The sequence below is a fragment of the Pleurodeles waltl genome, chromosome 9 (assembly GCF_031143425.1).
Source record: "Pleurodeles waltl isolate 20211129_DDA chromosome 9, aPleWal1.hap1.20221129, whole genome shotgun sequence".
NCBI classification, from domain to species: Eukaryota; Metazoa; Chordata; class Amphibia; order Caudata; family Salamandridae; genus Pleurodeles; species Pleurodeles waltl.
The window spans coordinates 987,009,183-987,029,179 of NC_090448.1; the positions used below are offsets into that span (position 1 = coordinate 987,009,183).

Genomic DNA, 19,997 nt, shown 5'->3' on the forward strand with positions numbered 1-19,997 from the left:
TTTTCCATGCACAGCTTGTTAACCTGTTTTTGCTCTTCTCACCAGGGAAAGGAACAAAACATGGGGGAAAGCTGAAGATAAGCAGGTACCAGGCTGAGAATGTTTATGATAGAGCAGGGTACAGCTCAGTCTTGGAAAAACACCCTGAGAGCTGGCCAGTCTGATGCATGTTTTCTCAACACTGACCTGACATAGCCAACACTTGAATTTCACAACTTACTCAAAAGGAAGGGGGTTTCTAGAACCTTCCTCTTAAGTTTGTTTAGAGTATATAATATGAGGAAGCTTGACAACTGGGAGAAGGAACTCCTCTGGGAAGGGATGCCCTGCCCAGAAAATAATCGCATTGCGGGTGATCTCCCTCCTGTTTCGGTTGTCTAGGGTTCCACAACCTGAAGTTGGCATACAAAGGGATGAAGTCGGTGTCAAGCCCCATGGTGATGCATTTTTAATTCTTATTTTTAGTTTTGCAGTGTGCATGCATGAATACGTAGTCACTATATATATGTTATATTCATTGTTGAAGTATTGCATTTTCTTTGTTTCTGTGATCATTATTATTCTACTGCTGTGATTATTTTTAGAATTGCACATTTATTGCAGCATTTGAAATAAAAGCTCATGTCATTCTTTTTGTTTATGAAACTTGGGAAGTTCCTTAATAAAGTCATTACTCAGACTAAGAGTGCTGCATTCTTTGCATCCTTTCATTTCGTTTTCTCTCAGTCTAAAGCAGAGCAGAACATACAGTGCTTCCTAAACTTTTTAGAACCACAATCCAATTTTTAGAATGAAAAACTTTTGTGACCCACCTAGCTTTAATGGATATGGGGTGGGAGTTTATTTTTTTTTAAACTTAACTAAAGCATCACATGGTAATGCACCGTATCACAGATAGCACATGTTCCATTCAACTGGCTGCTAAATCTGCACAGACATACAGTTTAACTGTATTGCTCCTAAATGAGAATAGGTTGAAATCGGGTCTAAGTGAATATTTATCATTTGTGCCCGTCCAAGTAAAGTGTCTTGATTTATTCTGGCCCTATCAAAATCTTTGTTTCCAGCACACTTCAGAATTACAAAAAACATGCTTAACTACTGAATGTGTATAGTTAATTTGCAGGTATTTACATTTTGTGTGTTTCAAAATTACATTCTACAGCCTTTCCTTTGACACTCCCGGTACCCCCGCAAGATTGTCACATAATTCACTTTACTTTTCTTTCTCTGACTGCTAAGTGAAAGGAGTTTATAAACACCAATCCCCATGGTAAAAAATATAAGTAGCAATTTGTCAGTAAACATAGCCTGACCTCTGTCCTTGAAGAGCAGTAAATGTGACAATTAAAAACATTCTTATTGAGTGGACCCACCCACATTTTGGAAGACACTACTGTATTAACTACTTGGAAGAGAATTTAGTGTTGCAGTCTAAGCACTTCCTCACATGCAAAAACATTTCTCTTTACTGTATTGGAAACTCGTAGGCCCCTCTTTGCCGATTTGCGCCTGTGCTGCCTGAAATCAGGGGACTTTGAATGAGGATGTCTGAACATTCCACATAGCACCTTCGCTCGTTAGAACTAACTCTGCTTCAGCCTATCCGTCCAATACCTGATAAAGATTGAAAAGATCAGAAAAGACACTTTGGCCCCAATTACAAGTTGAACTGTACTAGAAGAGCACATAAAATTAATGATAGTGTGCAGTCAATCCTCGCCAATGTCAGGCAATTATTAAGGGGTGGGGAGTTGTCTGCAGACTTACTTTTACCAGTTGTAAATAGACCCCCCCCAACGCAATCTAAAACAGCCAGTTCTTTTTAATGTGTCTGGACTTCAAGTAGACTCCAAGACAAGAGAAAGCTGTAAAATTTCAGAACTCTGTTCAGTCTCCCTGGCAGGCCCACTCATAGGCTTGGACCTGACCTTACTGCTGCATCCAACTTAGAAAAAGAAAGCTGGAGTGACGTGAAAGGAGAAAAAAAGAGAACAAAGAACAAGACCAATCTGAATAAGTCATGCATGAAATATGTGTCAATGGCATGAGCTGCTCAAGGAGCAAAAAGAACCTTGCAGCCAAGCTGGCTAGAATCTCCCTAAAATAGTTATAAAATTAGTTGCTGAGGAGCTACCAAGATGCAACTGATGAGGTTCAGACTCTCACTTGCCAGGAATCTCACAGGGGGCATCTGGCTCTACCAAAATCCAGCCCTACTAAGACCTAAAGCTTTTTTCTCTTTACCTCAGGGTTCATTTGGCAAAAAGCAGACACCCCAACTCAAGAAACTAAAGAGGACAGTTTTCCTAAATATAACCATTCCTGATTTATTGAAGTTTAGTGCCACAACTGTAGCAGACCTTAAAAATCAGTTCTGAGAGGGTAGTGGTTAAGCTTATGTACCTAGAAGGTGCACCCACAAACTGAAAATGTTGCCCAAGAGTGGCCAGTTCCAAGATACATACCCTCAAAGTTTGATACTCCTAGGCAAATTTACTTTGGGTGCACACTACATCTAGGACCCTGACTCCTAAGTGTTTAATAGTTTTGGACTATTTTTGAGGGAATCTCTGCTACAGAATTTAGACCACTGCGCTGCCTGAACAGAAGTTCTCAGCTACCAAGAAACAAGTGAAGAGTGCAGACATATAAGATCCAAAAAAATTAACTGCCTATTTATGTCTAGCACCTCTTTTCCACTGACTTGACTGGGAGAAAATAAAGTGTTGAATCAGAAGAATTCTGCCAATGATGCACAAAAGCCAGTCAGAGAATAACTGCAGAGATAAGGGCCCATGCTATAAAACTCTGGTGTGGTGCTATAAAAGAGGAACAAATGCAATGGTCCTTTAGGTCAAATATATCCATAGATCTACTAACCTATTCAACCAATCACATAGAGGTATAGTAGTTAAACTTTCAATAAAGCAGAAGATTGAGGTGAGACTACTTTCCCAGACAGTGGACGCATATTGCTGACATTCCTAAGAGTGGATGGAGGAAACCCAGACACTGAAGCAGGGGAAAAGATGACAGGTTTCCCTTTAAAAATTCAATTAGGTTCTTTTTATTAGGAGGGGTGGCCGATTAGACTTCCTGACACTGCCATTTGATGGATAGTAGTGGTGAAGGGTGGGACTACAGTACCCAATGTCAGATTCAGAAGGAACCTTTAGAAAGAGGGCAGCCTCTTGCTGTCAAGTGTAACTGTTAATAGTCAAGGGCAGCTGCTCATACCTCTTTGTACCTTTGGGATAATCTACATCAACACTTATTCAAAGTCAACTTGAAAAATATCAGTTTTGACCCAACTGCAAAGGGCAGCCCCAAGAGTAAGTTGACCTTTTAACCCTCAGTGTAATAAAGCTGCAGGTAGCTTCAGGACAGCACCGCCCAAAACAAGTCTGCTTTCATGTGTAGTCCCATAAACAGCAGACAAGGTCTACCAGTTAAAGTAGGGCTGACCCTTTTGGGTTAGACCCAATAATGTTCTGCATATGCCTCTGGAGACAGTCTGTATGTACAAATTAGGTACATAGCTGACAGCCACAATGTGGCCCACAGTAATTGTCACCAAAATTTCATTGGCTCCCAGCAGGGAATGAAGCCCTTCACAAATGGATGCTCTAATTAAATGTGTGGTCAGTCATTATTGACCGGTTTCACATTGGAACTATCCAAGCTAGGGTCAATAATGTTACTGAACTCCAACTGGATTACATAATTACTTCATTTAAACACTTGGGGCCCAATGTATGATGCAATTTGGCAGCCGCAAAAGGCGATTTTCACTTTTTTGTGACCACAAAATGACCTTTCCTAATGTACCATCCTCTATTTTGTGAGCCAACATACAAATAATGACTCACAAAATAGGGATAGCAACTCGGAAATAGGAAGAGGAGATACAAGGGCGTCCTCTCCTAACTGAAAGACGCAGTGGCATGTATAATTGTTTTGTATCCAAAATTGCGGCTGCAATACAATTGCAGCTAACACCAATTTCAAATTGGTGTTAACCCATTCGCAAACGGGAAGGGGTCCCTGGGGGATTCCGTCCCCTTCATGAATGGAAGCAAAAATATTTTTTCAGAGCAGGTTGTGGTCCCATGGACCTATTTTTATTAGGCCAATCTGCCAACAAGAGGGGAAGAAACCACTGGACACCAGAATTTTTTTTTTTTATTACAATTTCACAAAAGGGGAGCGACCCCTTAGGCAAGGGTCTCTCCCATGTACAAAAATTTATTTTAATTAGGCTTGGGGGCAGAAACCACTAGGCACCAAGGATTTGTATTTTTTTACAAAGATGGGAGTGAGCCCTTGGCCATACCCCCACCCCAAATAAATGGGGACAAAGTTAATCTGCCCACCGGTGGGCAGATGGGGCAATTACCCCCGATCCACTCCCTGGGGGGCAGAAAGTCTACTAGATGCCAGGAAATAAAAATAAAAAAAAATAGTGGGGTGGTGGCTACCAACTAGTACCAACTAGGCTGCCAACCAGTATGGGCAAGGTTATACCCCCACCCCAACTGAAGGGGGTAACAATCTTTCAGCTCTCCCCCTGCACACTTTAAGATCTTAGCCCAATGGCACGCAAGAGGACATTTGATTATTTGGGGTTCTAGTTTTACATTTCAGCCATGAGAGCTTGGCTAACTCTCAAAATCGTCCCACTTGGAATGGTGAGAGATGCACTTTTTGGACTTTGGGACGCTTCAATCTAGAAAAATCTACGAGGCCTAGACACCTCTGAATACTGAACATCTGGGTGAGTGCAAGAGGGTGTGCTTCAAGGGCACCCAGCACCATTTTCTTTCCCACAATGTCCTGCAGACGTCCAACTTTGCTTGAAATCACACATTTTCCCCACATTTTTGTGATGGAACCTTCTGGAATCTGCAGGAATCCACAAAATTCCTACCACCCAGCATTGTCGCATCTATACCGATAACAATTCTGCCCCACCTGTCAGCCTAAAAACTTTTTTTTTCTTCAAACTGCCCTTTTGGACCCGCTTTCGTTCCCCCTCAATTTCAACATGTTTTTGGCTCTTCCCTGTCACAGGCACTTGGCCAACCTACACAAGTGAGGTATATTTTTATCAAGAGACTGAAGGGAATGTTGGATGATAGGAAATTTGTGCCGGTGCGTTGATCCCACACAGAAATGTGGGAAAAATTTGATTTTTTAGCTAAACTTGAGGTTTGATGAGGATTCTGGGTAAAAAAAACACTGGGATATCCACGTAAGTCACATCTCCCTGAACTCCCTCTGGTGTCTAGTTTTCAGAAATGTCTGGATTTGGTAGGTTTTCCTAGATGGCTGCTGAGTCCAGGACCAAAAACGCAGGCGTGCACCCCTGCAAAAACAGGTAGTTTTGTAATTGATAAATTTGAGGTGTCCACAAAGTGTTTTGGGGCATTTCCTGTCACGGGCACTAGGCCTACCCACACCATTTTTTAATAGGGAGACTTGGGGGAATGATGGGTGGAAGGAAATGTGTGGCTCCTCTCAGATTCCAGAACTTTCTATGACCGAAATGTGGGGAAAAATGTTTTTTATGCCAAATTTCGAGGTTTGCAAAGGATTCTGGGTAACAGAACCTGGAGAGAGCGCCACAAGTTACCCCATACTGGGTTCCCTTAGGTGTACCGGATGAGCTAGAGGACAAAATCCACAGGTAGGCACTTTCCCAAAAACACGTCCGATTTCAATGTAAAAATCTGATGTGTCCATGTTCCATTTCCTGTCACGGGCACTAGGCCTACCCACACAAGTGAGGTACCCTTTTTAATCGGGAGACTTGGGGGAACACACAATAGGAGAACAAGTGTTATTGCCCCTTGTCTTTCTCTACATGTTTTCCTTCCATATGTAAGACAGCGTGTAAAAAGATGTTTATTTGAGAAATGCCCTGTAATTCACATGCTAGTATGGGGACCCCGGAATTCAGAGATGTGCAAATAACTACTGCTTCGCAATACCTTATCTTGTGCCCATTTTTGGAAATACAAAGGTTTCCTTGATACCTATTTTTCACTCTTTATATTTCACTAAATGAACTGCTGTATACTCAGTATACAATGAAAACCCATTGCAAGGTGCAACTCATTTATTGGCTGTGGGTACCTAGGGTTCCTAATGAACCTACAAGTCCTATATATCCCCACACCAGAATAGTCGAGCAGACGTAACAATATATTGCTTTAAAAAGTCTGCCATAGCTGGAAAATGTTATAGAAGAAAACGTGGACAGAAATGGCTTCTTTTCACCTTTTTTATTTTAGCTGTTACTTTCTGTAGGAAAACCTTGAAGGATCTACACAAATAACCCCTTCCTGAATTCAGAATTTTGTCTTCTTTTCAGAAATGTTTAGCTGTCCGGGTTCCAGCATTGGTGTGTCACCAATTTCTGTCACTAACTGGAAGGACGCTGAAAGCACAAAATTTTTTAAAAACAGGGTATGTCCCAGTAAAATGCCAAAATTGTGTTAAAAAAACGTGTTTTTCTGATTCAAGTCTGCCTGTTCCTCAAAAAGCTGGGAAGATGGTGGTTTTAGCACCGCAAACCCTTTGTTGGTGCCATTTTCAGGGGGGAAAAAACCCACATGCTTTCTTCTGCAGGCCCCCCCCCTTTTTTTTTTTAAACTAAATTTTAGCTGTATTTTGGCTAATTTCTTGGTCTCCTTCAGGGGAACCCACAAACTGTGGGTGCACCTTTAGCATCCCTAGGATGTTGGAAAAAAAAGGACGCAAATTTGGTGTGGATAGCTTATATGGACAAAAAGTTGTGAAGGCCTAAGCACAAACTACCCAATTTAGCCAAAAAAAAGCTTGGCACAGGAGAGGAAAAAGGCCTGGCAGCGAAGGGGTTAAGGAAAACGGGCTGCATTTTTAAACAAAAATAAAATGCTTTATTATAAAAGCAGCCACAGACATTGTGGCTGCTGTCCCCAACATCTCTGTGAGTGCGGCCATTCCCAATGGGGTAGCACATTGCTACCTACCTCATGAATATTGATGAGGTATGTAATTTGCGACCCCATTGAGAATCACAAACAATGTACTGAACACTGTTGTACATTTTCTTTTGCTACTTGCAATTCGCAAAACAAAAGGTTGTATATCTGGCTCTTGGTTCTGCAAAGACAGCAAAATAGCCATATGCACTGCAGCAAGGTTGCACACTGGGTTATATATGTTTGCACCACTGTCCCATTGATTGCACAATCCAGGGACTTGGAGGGGGGTGGGGGAGGTTGAAATCGGTCAAAGATCCAGTAAGAAGCAACATTTCTCAAGCCAACCCGAACACAGCCTCATGATAGAAAATCCAGAAGTTAGCCCTAGATGGTACTAGCACTTATAGGTTTTCTCTGTATAACCTGTTTTAACTGCTTTCATCCCTGTTCTTGCTTAACTATAAAGATTTTGTTTGAAAATACATCAGTAGCCAAACTGTGATTTTGTTGAGTGTGATTTACAGTGTTGTGATCTATTGAGTTTCCAACCATTACCACCCTCCAAATTCATTGATTGACCGCTAAACATTCGTTGGCACCTGGGGAGGCCAGTATTTTAAAACGTGATAAGCCAAATGGTGTGCCTGAGTAGGTGATTCCCAAGGACAACAGTGGTAAATGATAGTACTCACACTTGTTACTGACCAAGGAAAAGGGTGGATGGCGAAACTCTCACAAAAGAAATGGCAACAGACCCACCTTTTTTGATGAAGGAGAGCATGTTTCCTGTGACTTAAAGCCTGGTCAACTGACCCATCTCTATCTTTAATGCTGGTCGTGGCACTACAGCCTTGTTCCTCATTGCTTTACATGGTTTTCAGCCTCACTCTTAATTTAAATAGTTCTCCCTTCTCCACAGAACTACATATTAGGCAGGTTCCCTGTAAAGTACTGGGGGAGATATCTATTTGGCCACTAGAAGCATATGTGCTCAGTACATTATCAGCTTTGGTTCTTGTCATTCACCTTAGATCCTCTCACCCTCACTGCTTCTGCAAAGCATGAATGATGTGCTTTTTCTCTCTGCCCTTTCTAGGAGCATTCAGTCCTTACTACACTAAAACAAAAAAGTTACTTTAGCTGAAGTCTGGGATTCCACAATATATCCAGCCGCATCCCACACGGAGAACATTCTCTGGAGTCAAATGCAGAGTCCTTTATGACTGTTAAAAAAAATATATAACAAGGACAACAACTAATATATTTTTCTTTGAAGCCTAAGCCTAAAGAGATATCCACGCATGACATCCACAGGCATACATTACATCCTGTGCACTCTTGGGTACGACAAATTCCTGCTGTCAAAAGGGGCAAGTCACATAACAAGTGAAATGCACCATGTGACTAGCCAACACCCTGTGTAGTCATATGCTTATTCTGATCTGAATCTGATCTGAATGCAGTCACCTTCCAAATGTTCAAATTTCTCAAAAGAACGAAGATTCACAATAAGACAAATCATCTAGATAAAGGCATATGCATGCCATTATCCTAAAGATATACTGGGTCCGGGACTATGTTACATGTCATCAGGGAAATAGCAATAATAACTAGACAAGATAACTAGCATCTGTATAATGCTGCTCACATAGAGCCAAGTAAGGAAGCATTTGCATAATGATTTGGGAGGTTAGGAAGCTCAAGGGCGATGCAGCTAGGAATAGCAAGTATATGATGGAACGTCATTATCAGGCTTACTTGAGTGACTCTCTGCACCAGGCAGTCATCTGCATAGGTACCCTTGTGTGTGCAGGGCAGGCGCTCAAACCGAGGGTCCTTGGCTATTCTATGGAATGAATAAGAAGGAGCTTCTGTTAGATTGTAAAACAGTGAGAGGACACAAGAGGCAAAGGAAAAATGACAACAGCCAATGCAACCAGAAACTACAGGCAACACAACATACCAGATTTGTATAACACACAATACAGACAAGTATACATACTACAGAGGAGGGATTATATGAACTGCTAGAGAAAATCTAACTTTCAACAGGAACTCAGACAGTGAGAGTGCTGCAGTGTTGCACATACTGACTGCGTGAGTGTGTTCAGTATACTGACTGGTCAACAGCAAGAGTGTTCTAATAGTACATATGCTAACAGCAAGAAGGGTCCAGTGGTTTAACTTCTAACTTGGTAAGAGTAAATGCATGAGTGGAAGATCTATGGACTGTAATAGTATAAGGCCTCCTGTGCTCTTTAAAAGATAAGGTACAAGCTTACCTCAATCTTTGATCCTACAGGAATGCCACCAGATTAATGTACAGTTGTGTGCCCTACCCTGCATGCCCAACTGCGAGTATCTGGCATCCAGTATTTTGGATTTTGGCTCCATCATCAAGCATGTGCCCTAAGGCCTAGGGCTGCCCTTTGACAAACGTATAGTCTAGGACCTGTTGGAGCCTACCTTCCAGAGTGAAGCAGGACTACTGTCACTGACATGGTACAGCAGAACCAGCATACTGCGTTTTAAGCATTGTAGTGACTAGACCCTTTTATCTGTGTCATGAATATGCTTTAAACGACTGCTCATGTAAAGTTCTGCAACAACCGGTGAACCAGAGTACAGAGCCAAGATACAGAGCTCATGAATGCAAGCATTTTGTGTACAATAAATGTGTTACATACTGAATCATTGTCTAGGTGAACCAGAGTAGCACAGGCCAGCGGGTTCCATTATGGAAGACCTTGCCAGTTCATGACCAGAAAACTGAGGCAAGACTACTTTCCCCAGACAGTGGAAGCAAATTGCTGATATTCCTGGGAATGGAGGGAGGAAACCCAGACAGTGAAGCAGGGAAAAAGGTGACAGCTTTCCCTTTAGAAATTCAATTAGGTTATTTTTTATTAAAACGGGTGGCTAATCAGTCATCCTGACACTGCCATTTGGTGGATGGTAGTGGTGAAGGGTGGGACTACAGTACTTAATGTCAGATTCACAAGGAACCTTTAGAAAGAGGGCCGCCCCTTGCTGTCAAGTGTAACTGCTAATAGTCAAGGGCAGCTGCTCGTACCTCTCTGTGCCTTTATTGTGGGTGCTCCAGTCTGGGAATAGCCTTGTTGCAAGAAGCATTACTCTAGACAAAACCTGAGTTTGGAAGACAGCCTGAGAAGGACACATGAAAGGAGAACTGACCCCAAACCGGTTCTGAAAGGTGCAGATGGATAATACACACACCCTGTCTGCCATCCCTGTATAAAAGTAGGAGCTGTCTACCCAATTGTTCCAGTTCCAAGTTTCCTCTGACAAAAGAGGGTGTACTCCACACAGTACACAGAGGACCACTGAGCAACTAGGGTTGGCATCTGCCTAACAACCAGCTTCCCGAATGTGAGGGGAGATCACCAGGAGACTGATTTGGAGGAAGAATGATTTTCTATGTCCTAGAACGACTGAAAAGTACGATCTGGAAGAAGCAGGTTGTCCCTGCAGGAAGAGCAGACTACTAGAGTGAGTGAACAAGAGCAACTGACCAGGTGCTGTGGGTCGGTCCACTAGACACTGACGAAGAGCATGACTGGTGCATCCTCAAATCAGAGGAAGGGACTCCGAAGCAGAGAATCTGCAGAACTCCTAAAGTGTGTTGCAATTACTTCCCTTGTCGACGTATAACATCCCATCACTTGTCTGTGTGCCCAAGTAGTTTGTATTGCAGAAGAAAGGACCAACACTGGCATGTGGTACTGCTTGGGTGCCTGAAGCAATCCTGTTGAGGTAGCTGCCCGAGTGGTCTGCACCGCTGAAGAAAAGACCTGTAAAGTTGGGGGTACTCACCAAGTGAGCACAATGGATGGACTGTGGAAATCCACAGGTTTCTCAAGAAGGCAATCATGTGTTTGTCCTGCCCAGTGCTCCTCTTTAATAAAAAGAAAGTACTTATCACACAGTAAAACTCAATACTACACTACACAAAAGTATCAAATACCCAGGGTCCAGTTTATAGACTGATAATTCCAGATAAGGCTGTCCCCATCGACCTACCTTCTTTATTCTGGGGGTATGTCTAACAAACTCACCAAACCCCTCCAGTCAGGTTAATGAATTTCTGCAAAGCCTGTAAATGTTCATTATTGCGACCAATGAGGTCAGTGCTGGAAGGGTCAAATTTAGCCCAGTTTGCAAAGCCATATTAGGATGTACCCCATCAAAGGCAAATTGACCCCTAGCCCCTACTTGAACCATGGCCCGTCTAACAGTATCTGACCGTCAACCTAGCTTCACAATGGATAGCTTTGCAGTGCCAGCTGAACAAAATGATGCCCTTGTGTGAACCAAAGGCAGATAGGCCATCTGAACAGAAAAGCCGAACAGTGAAGCCTCATCTGATGCAAAAAAAGCTTTGCAACTACAGTCTGCTGACATTGTCTAGTCTAAGTGATTTGGTGATCAAAATTGCATCCTGTGTGCTACAACGCCTGTGTGGTTTGGTTTTAAATACGATTACAGTTATGTTGGTTGATTGTTTATTTTATTTTCTTTGCAGGTTTCTGCTAACTTTTGATGTAATACTTGTAGCTGGTCAGCCTTTGAGGCACTAGCGATCTAACGCCCCACCTCTGTGTCCATTTAGTTAACTACAGGAAGTGCTTTCTAATTTGTGGTTGTCACATATGCCATAAAGACAGCCCATCATAGATAGAACTATGTCCAGTTTTGCTTCTATGGAGAAGTTGATGAAGTTGTTGTCTACCAGGATGTAATAGGGTGGTCCCAGGTTTGTGTTGTGCTAGAAAAACATACAAGAGAGATACTGGAGGTATGACAAGAAGAGATCAGCAATGTGTGTTACATATAACCTCCCTTTACACTCCCCCAACTTTTTTCCTTAAAACAACACCTCTATTTTTCTATCTCGGTTTCATAACCTAAATTCCTTCCTTCCTCAGAAGTACTGCTGGTTTACTTGCAATACGTCCTTAATACACCTACAAAGATAAACTGGGCTAACAATACTCCTGGGCAGACTTCATGGCCCACATTACAAGGCTTAATGCATATTGGCCAGTCCCAATAAGTTGGGCACACTGCTCTTGGTTTCCCCTAGGCTTATTATTGCCTGGTGGTGCAATGTTTGCTACTCTGCCCCTATAGGGTGTATCCACTTTTTGGCTACTTAACTGTCCCTTGAGATGTGGGATTTGGGTGGACTAAACATAATTTTCTTTAGCCTTTTAACACACCTCCAGAGAATTGGCTCATCGCTAATGGGTTGAACTCAATATAATGCCCCTGGTTTTTTAGATTCTGTATCTCCTGAGTTGGGTATCTTACTTTATTTTGAAATCTTCGAGTAGACAGATGGCACCAGTTACTAAAACATGTCCCTGCTACTTGAAACCCCTACATCAAACATTATTTTTGTTTTTAATTTACCGCAAAAGTTCATAACTATCAATTCCTTTTACATTTTGGTAACTCGGTCTATGGCGAGATGTCAGAGTATATTTTGTCGGTCTGTAACACCCACAAAATGCAGCCATCTCTTGGAATGAATAAGTCACATTCCACTTGTGTAGTTTAAAGTGGCTGCTGGTTGGACAAAGCGTGCAATTTAAAAGGTGCCTGCATGGTGCACAAGGGATGCAATGGTCCCCGGTTTTTAAGCAGTACATTTTGAAAACATGCCCTCTAGAGATCAAGGCAACTCTTGACTCTAACAATCAAACTGAATAAAAAGGGGGCAGTGCATTCAGGACTGCAATGAATAAATGTTGGTTAATAAACTGCACAAGAAATGGAAAATGTCACTTACCCAGTGTACATCTGTTCATGGCATGTTCCGCTGCAGATTCACATGCTATGCACAGGTCCTGCCATCTAGTGTTGGTCTCGAAGTGTTACAAGTTGTTTTTCTTCGAAGAAGTCTTTTCGAGTCACGGGACAGAGTGACTCCTCCTTTTCGGCTCCATTGCGTATGGGCATCGACTCCATCTTAGATTGTTTTCCCGCAGAGGGTAAGGTAGGAGTGATAGAGTGTAAAGAAAGAGATGTCCATGCAATGGAATAGATATATACACATACACACGTACAAATTTAAATGTAACTTAAACGGCTACAGGCTCCCGGGGAGGAGGGAGGGCGCATGTGAATCTGAAGCAGAACATGCCACGAACAGATGCACACTGGGTAAGTGACATTTTCCGTTCAATGGCATGTATAGCTGCAGATACACATGCTATGCATAGACTACAAAGCAGTTTTCCTCCCATAAGCGGTGGTCAGCCTGTAGGAGTTTAAGTTGTTTGAAAGAGTGTTTTTAGTACAGCCAGCCCTACTGTGGCTTGTTGTGTTGCTAACACATCTACACAATAATGCTTGGCAAATGTATGGGGTGTTGACCAAATGGCTGTGTAAAGAAATGGCTCCCTGTTGCAGTTACCCCCCACTTTTTGCCTGATACTGATGCTGACTTGACTGAGAAGAGTGCTGGGACCCTGCTAACCAGGCCCCAGCACCAGTGTTCCTTCACCTAAAATGTACTTTTGTATCCACAATTGGCAGACCCTGGCATCCAGATAAGTCCCTTGTAACTGGTACTTCTAGTACCAAGGGCCCTGATGCCAAGGAAGGTCTCTAAGGGCTGCAGCATGTCTTATGCCACCCTGGAGACCTCTCACTCAGCACAGACACACTGCTTGCCAGCTTGTGTGTGCTAGTGAGGACAAAACGAGTAAGTCGACATGGCACTCCCCTCAGGGTGCCATGCCAGCCTCTCACTGCCTATGCAGTATAGGTAAGACACCCCTCTAGCAGGCCTTACAGCCCTAAGGAAGGGTGCACTATACCATAGGTGAGGGTACCAGTGCATGAGCATGGTACCCCTACAGTGTCTAAACAAAACCTTAGACATTGTAAGTGCAGGGTAGCCATAAGAGTATATGGTCTGGGAGTTTGTCAAACACGAACTCCACAGCACCATAATGGCTACACTGAAAACTGGGAAGTTTGGTATCAAACTTCTCAGCACAATAAATGCACACTGATGCCAGTGTACATTTTATTGTAAAATACACCCCAGAGGGCACCTTAGAGGTGCCCCCTGAAACTTAACCGACTATCTGTGTAGGCTAACTAGTTTTAGCAGCCTGCCACAAACCGAGACATGTTGCTGGCCCCATGGGGAGAGTGCCTTTGTCACTCTGAGGCCAGTAACAAAGCCTGCACTGGGTGGAGATGCTAACACCTCCCCCAGGCAGGAATTGTCACACCTGGCGGTGAGCCTCAAAGGCTCACCTCCTTTGTGCCAACCCAGCAGGACACTCCAGCTAGTGGAGTTGCCCGCCCCCTCCGGCCAGGCCCCACTTTTGGCGGCAAGGCCGGAGAAAATAATGAGAAAAACAAGGAGGAGTCACTGGCCAGTCAGGACAGCCCCTAAGGTGTCCTGAGCTGAAGTGACCCTAACTTTTAGAAATCCTCCATCTTGCAGATGGAGGATTCCCCCAATAGGGTTAGGATTGTGACCCCCTCCCCTTGGGAGGAGGCACAAAGAGGGTGTACCCACCCTCAGGGCTAGTAGCCATTGGCTACTAACCCCCCAGACCTAAACACGCCCTTAAATTTAGTATTTAAGGGCTACCCTGAACCCTAGAAAATTAGATTCCTGCAACTACAAGAAGAAGGACTGCCTAGCTGAAAACCCCTGCAGAGGAAGACCAGAAGACGACAACTGCCTTGGCTCCAGAAACTCACCGGCCTGTCTCCTGCCTTCCAAAGATCCTGCTCCAGCGACGCCTTCCAAAGGGACCAGCGACCTCGACATCCTCTGAGGACTGCCCCTGCTTCGAAAAGACAAGAAACTCCCGAGGACAGCGGACCTGCTCCAAGAAAAGCTGCAACTTTGTTTCCAGCAGCTTTAAAGAACCCTGCAAGCTCCCCGCAAGAAGCGTGAGACTTGCAACACTGCACCCGGCGACCCCGACTCGGCTGGTGGCGATCCAACACCTCAGGAGGGACCCCAGGACTACTCTAAGACTGTGAGTACAAAAACCTGTCCCCCCTGAGCCCCCACAGCGCCGCCTGCAGAGGGAATCCCGAGGCTTCCCCTGACCGCGACTCTTTGAATCCTAAGTCCCGACACCTGGGAGAGACCCTGCACCCGCAGCCCCCAGGACCTGAAGGACCGGGCTTTCACCGGAGGAGTGACCCCCAGGAGTCCCTCTCCCTTGATCAAGTGGAGGTTTCCCCGAGGAACCCCCCCCCTTGCCTGCCTGCAGCGCTGAAGAGATCCCGAGATCTCTCATAGACTAACATTGCGAACCCAACGCTTGTTTCTACACTGCACCCGGCCGCCCCCGCGCCGCTGAGGGTGAAATTTCTGTGTGGGCTTGTGTCCCCCCCGGTGCCCTACAAAACCCCCCTGGTCTGCCCTCCGAAGACGCGGGTACTTACCTGCAAGCAGACCGGAACCGGGGCACCCCCTTCTCTCCATTCTAGCCTATGTGTTTTGGGCACCACTTTGAACTCTGCACCTGACCGGCCCTGAGCTGCTGGTGTGGTGACTTTGGGGTTGCTCTGAACCCCCAACGGTGGGCTACCTTGGACCAAGAACTAAGCCCTGTAAGTGTCTTACTTACCTGGTTAACCTAACAAATACTTACCTCCCCTAGGAACTGTGAAAATTGCACTAAGTGTCCACTTTTAAAACAGCTATTTGTGAATAACTTGAAAAGTATACATGCAATTTTGATGATTTGAAGTTCCTAAAGTACTTACCTGCAATACCTTTCGAATGAGATATTACATGTTAAATTTGAACCTGTGGTTCTTAAAATAAACTAAGAAAAGTTATTTTTCTATAACAAAACCTATTGGCTGGATTTGTCTCTGAGTGTGTGTACCTCATTTATTGTCTATGTGTATGTACAACAAATGCTTAACACTACTCCTTGGATAAGCCTACTGCTCGACCACACTACCACAAAATAGAGCATTAGTATTATCTATTTTTACCACTATTTTACCTCTAAGGGGAACCCTTGGACTCTGTGCATGCTATTCCTTACTTTGAAATACCACATACAGAGCCAACTTCCTACAGGCTGCTTTACAGATTTCTGTCATTGGTATATTTCCTAGAAATGCCATTGTTGCTCCTTTTTTCCTGGTGGAATGTGCTTTCGGTGTTACGAATAGCTGTCTTTTAGCCTTTAGGTAACAGGTTTGGATGCACTTTACTATCCATCTGGCTATGCCTTGTTTTGAGATAGGATTACTAGTATGGGGTTTTTGGAATGCGACAAACAGCTGTTTAGTCTTTCTAAATGATTTTGTTCTGTCAATGTAATACATGAAAGCTCTTTTAATGTCTAAAGTATGGAGCGCTCTTTCTGCTACTGAGTCTGGCTGTGGGAAGAAGACTGGAAGTTCCACTGTTTGATTTAAATGAAACGGTGAGATGACTTTAGGTAGGAATTTTGGGTTTGTGCAAAGTACAACCTTATGTTTGTGTACTTGTATAAAGGGTTGTTCAATAGTGAATGCTTGTATTTCACTAACTCTTTGTAATGAAGTAATTGCAACGAGGAATGCTACTTTCCATGTTAGAAATTGAATTTGACATGAATGCATGGGTTCAAACGTGGACCCATGAGCAGTGTGAGTACAATATTGAGATTCCATGAAGGTACTGGTGGTGTTCTTGGAGGTATGATACGTTTTAGACCTTCCATGAAGGCTTTGATGACAGGCACTCTAAATAAATACTTGTTTTGTATATTTTGTAAATAGGCTGAAATAGCTGTGAGGTGTATTTTAATTGATAAAAAAAGCTAATTTAGCTTTTTGTAGATAAAGTAAATAACTTACAATGTCTTGTATGGATGCGGCAAGGGGTGTTATGTGTTTGGATTGGCAGTAAAAAACATACCTTTTCCATTTGTTTGCATAGCACTGCCTGGTAGTGGGGTTTCTTGCTTGTTTGATTACTTCCATACATTCTGGTGGAAGATGTAGATATCCAAACTCTAAGACTTCAGGAGCCAGATTGCTAGACTGAGTATTGCTGGATTGGGGTGCCTGATCAGTTGTTTGTTTTGTGTCAACAGTTCCGACCTGTTTGGTAGTTTGATGTGTGGTACTAGTGACAGGTCTAACAATGTTGTGTAGCATGGTTGACGTGCCCACGTTGGCGCTATAAGTATGAGTTTGAGTTTCTTTTGACGCAGTTTGTTGACCAGAAATGGAATGAGCGGGAGAGGGGGAAAAGCGTAAGCAAATATCCCTGACCAGTTGATCCATAGAGCATTGCCCTTGGATCGAGGGTGTGGGTACCTGGATGCAAAGTTTTGGCATTTTGCGTTCTGGCTGGTGGCAAATAGATCTATGTCTGGTGTTCCCCACTGGCGAAAGTACATGTGAAGCACTTGGGGGTGAATTTCCCACTCGTGTGTTTGTTGATGATCTCGGCTGAGATCGTCTGCTAATTGATTGTGAATCCCTGGAAAATACTGTGCTACAGGGTGAATGTTGTTGTGAATTGCCCAATGCCAAATTTTTTGTGCTAGAAGGCAAAGTTGTGATGAGTGGGTTCCTCCTTGTTTCTTCAGGTAGTACATTGTGGTCATATTGTGTGTCTTGATGAGAATGTGTTTGTGAACAAGAAGAGGTTGAAAAGCTTTTAGTGCTAGGAATACCGCTAGCAGTTAAGTGATTTATGTGAAGTTGTTTTTGTTTGGTATCCCATTGTCCCTGAATGTTGTGATTGTTGAGATGTGCTCCTCGTCCAATCATTGATGCATCTGTTGTAAGAATGGCGTGAGGCACAGGGTCTTGAAATGGCCGCCCTTTGTTTAAACTTGTGGAATTCCACCACTGAAGCCAGATGTGTGTTTGGCAGTCTATCAACACTAGATCTTGAAGATGACCATGTGACCATTGTTTTGCAAGGCACTGTTGTAAGGGCCGCATGTTTAGTCTTGCGTTTGGGACAATGGCGATGCACGATGCCATCATGCCTAACAGTTTCATGTCTAATCTGACTGTGTACTGTTGGTTTGGCTGTATTTTTGGTAATATGTTGTGGAATGATTGTACCCTTTGTGGACTTGGGCTTGCAAGTGCTCTTTGGGTGTTTAATGTGGCTCCTAAATACTGTTGAACGTGCGCTGGTTGTAGGTGTGATTTTTGGTAGTTTATTGAGAACCCTAGTGTATGTAGGGTGTTTATTACATAACATGTATGATATTGGCACTGTTTGACTGTTGGCTTTTATTAGCTAGTCGTCGAGATATGGAAAGACATGGATATGTTGTTTTCTTATGTATGCTGCGACTATGGCAAGGCATTTTGTAAATACTCTGGGAGCTGTTGTTATCCCGAAAGGTAACACTTTGAACTGGTAATGTTTTCCTTGTATTACAAATCTGAGATACTTTCTGTGTGCTGGATGGATGGGTATGTGAAAAGACGCATCTTTTAGATCCAGTGTTGCCATAAAATCTTGTTGTTGTAACAGTGGAACTACATCCTGTAGTGTTACCATGTGAAAGTGTTCTGATAGGATGTAAAGATTGAGAGTTCTGAGATCTAGTATTGGTCTCAATGTTTTGTCTTTTTTGGGAATGAGGAAATAGAGGGAGTAAACCCCTGTTCCTTTTTGATGATGTGGCACAAGCTCTATGGCTTGTTTGAGCAATAGTGCCTGTACCTCTGTTTGCAACATTGAAATGTGTCGAGATGAGAGTTTGTGTGGTTTTGTGGGTATATCTGGAGAAGTTTGTGTGAACTCTATGCAGTAACCATGTTGGATAATGGATAAGACCCAATTTTCTGTTGTGATGGGTAACCAGTGGGTGTGGAACTTTTGCAGTCTTCTTCCCACAGGGGAAGTGTGGTGAGGGAAGATGCGGATGAAGTCACTGTTTGGTATGCGTGGGTTGCTTTGAGGGCTGATATTTTCCTCTAGATCTGGGAAATTGTCCTCTGTAGGTTCCCTGAAACCCCCCTCTCTGGTATTGTGTCTGGTAAGAGGGTTTGGATTGGGAGATAGATGGCTCAGATGTTTGGGGTCTAAAGCCTCCCCTATATAGGGGCTTTCGAAATGAGCCTCTGTATTGAGTTGAGTAAAGCGCCCCATAGCTTTGGCAGTGTCAGTGTCTTTTTTCATCTTCTCAATGGCTGTATCAACCTGTGTGCCAAATAGTTGGTGTTTGTTAAAAGGCATGTTAAGAACAGCCTGCTGGTTTAAAGCCTGACGACCTAAGCCATGCAGGTCGCCTACTGGTGACAGCCATATTAATAGTTCTTGCGGCTGTGTCTGCGGAGTCTAATGCTGACCTGATCTTATTGTTGGCAATTGCCTGTCCCTCCTCTACTACTTGCTGGGCTCTCTTCTGTTGGTCTTTGGGGAGATGCTGGATAATGTCTTTCATCTCGTCCCAGTGGGCCCTGTCGTATCTGGCCATTGGCGCTTGGGAATTGGCTATACGCCATTGATTAGCTGCCTGTCCCCAGACGACTGGGAGTTAGCCCTCTTCCTTGCTGCGCTGACCACTAAGGAATCTGGGGGTAGCTGTTGGGTAATAAAAGCTGGGTCTGAAGGAGGCAGCTTATATTTCTTTTCTACCCTTGGAGTAATAGCTCTTGCTTTAACTGGTTCCTGGAAGATATGATGCGCATATTTTAACATGCCAGGAGGCATGGGTAAACTCTGATAGGTGGCGTGAGTTGAGGACAATGTGTTAAATAAAAAATCATCCTCAAGAGGTTCTGTGTACATGGCTACGTTATGATATGCCGCTGCCCTAGCTAGAACCTGTGTATATGAGGTGCTATCCTCTGGAGGTGATGGCTTTCATGGATAGCACTCTGGACTATTGTCTGAGATGGGATCATCATAAAGGTCCCATGGGTCAGTGTCATCCTGGTGTGACTGTACAGAGTGTGCTGGAGACTGTGCAGTGGGGGTAACAGGCGGGGAGACAGTTAGGTGAGGAGAATGAGGAGGAGACTGGTGAGGTGAAAACTGAG

At 43.7% G+C, this 19,997-nt stretch overlaps 1 protein-coding gene across 2 annotated transcripts in view; it reads right to left on the minus strand.

Annotated features, from left to right (window-relative positions):
- FCF1 (FCF1 rRNA-processing protein) overlaps positions 1–19,997 on the minus strand; it is a 94,955-nt gene that overhangs the window by 30,603 nt on the left and 44,355 nt on the right. For both annotated transcript variants that reach the window (XM_069208487.1, XM_069208488.1), the window contains exon 6: positions 8,730–8,817. In XM_069208487.1, the coding sequence (XP_069064588.1) occupies positions 8,730–8,817 (88 nt within the window). The remainder of the gene's footprint in view (positions 1–8,729; positions 8,818–19,997) is intronic.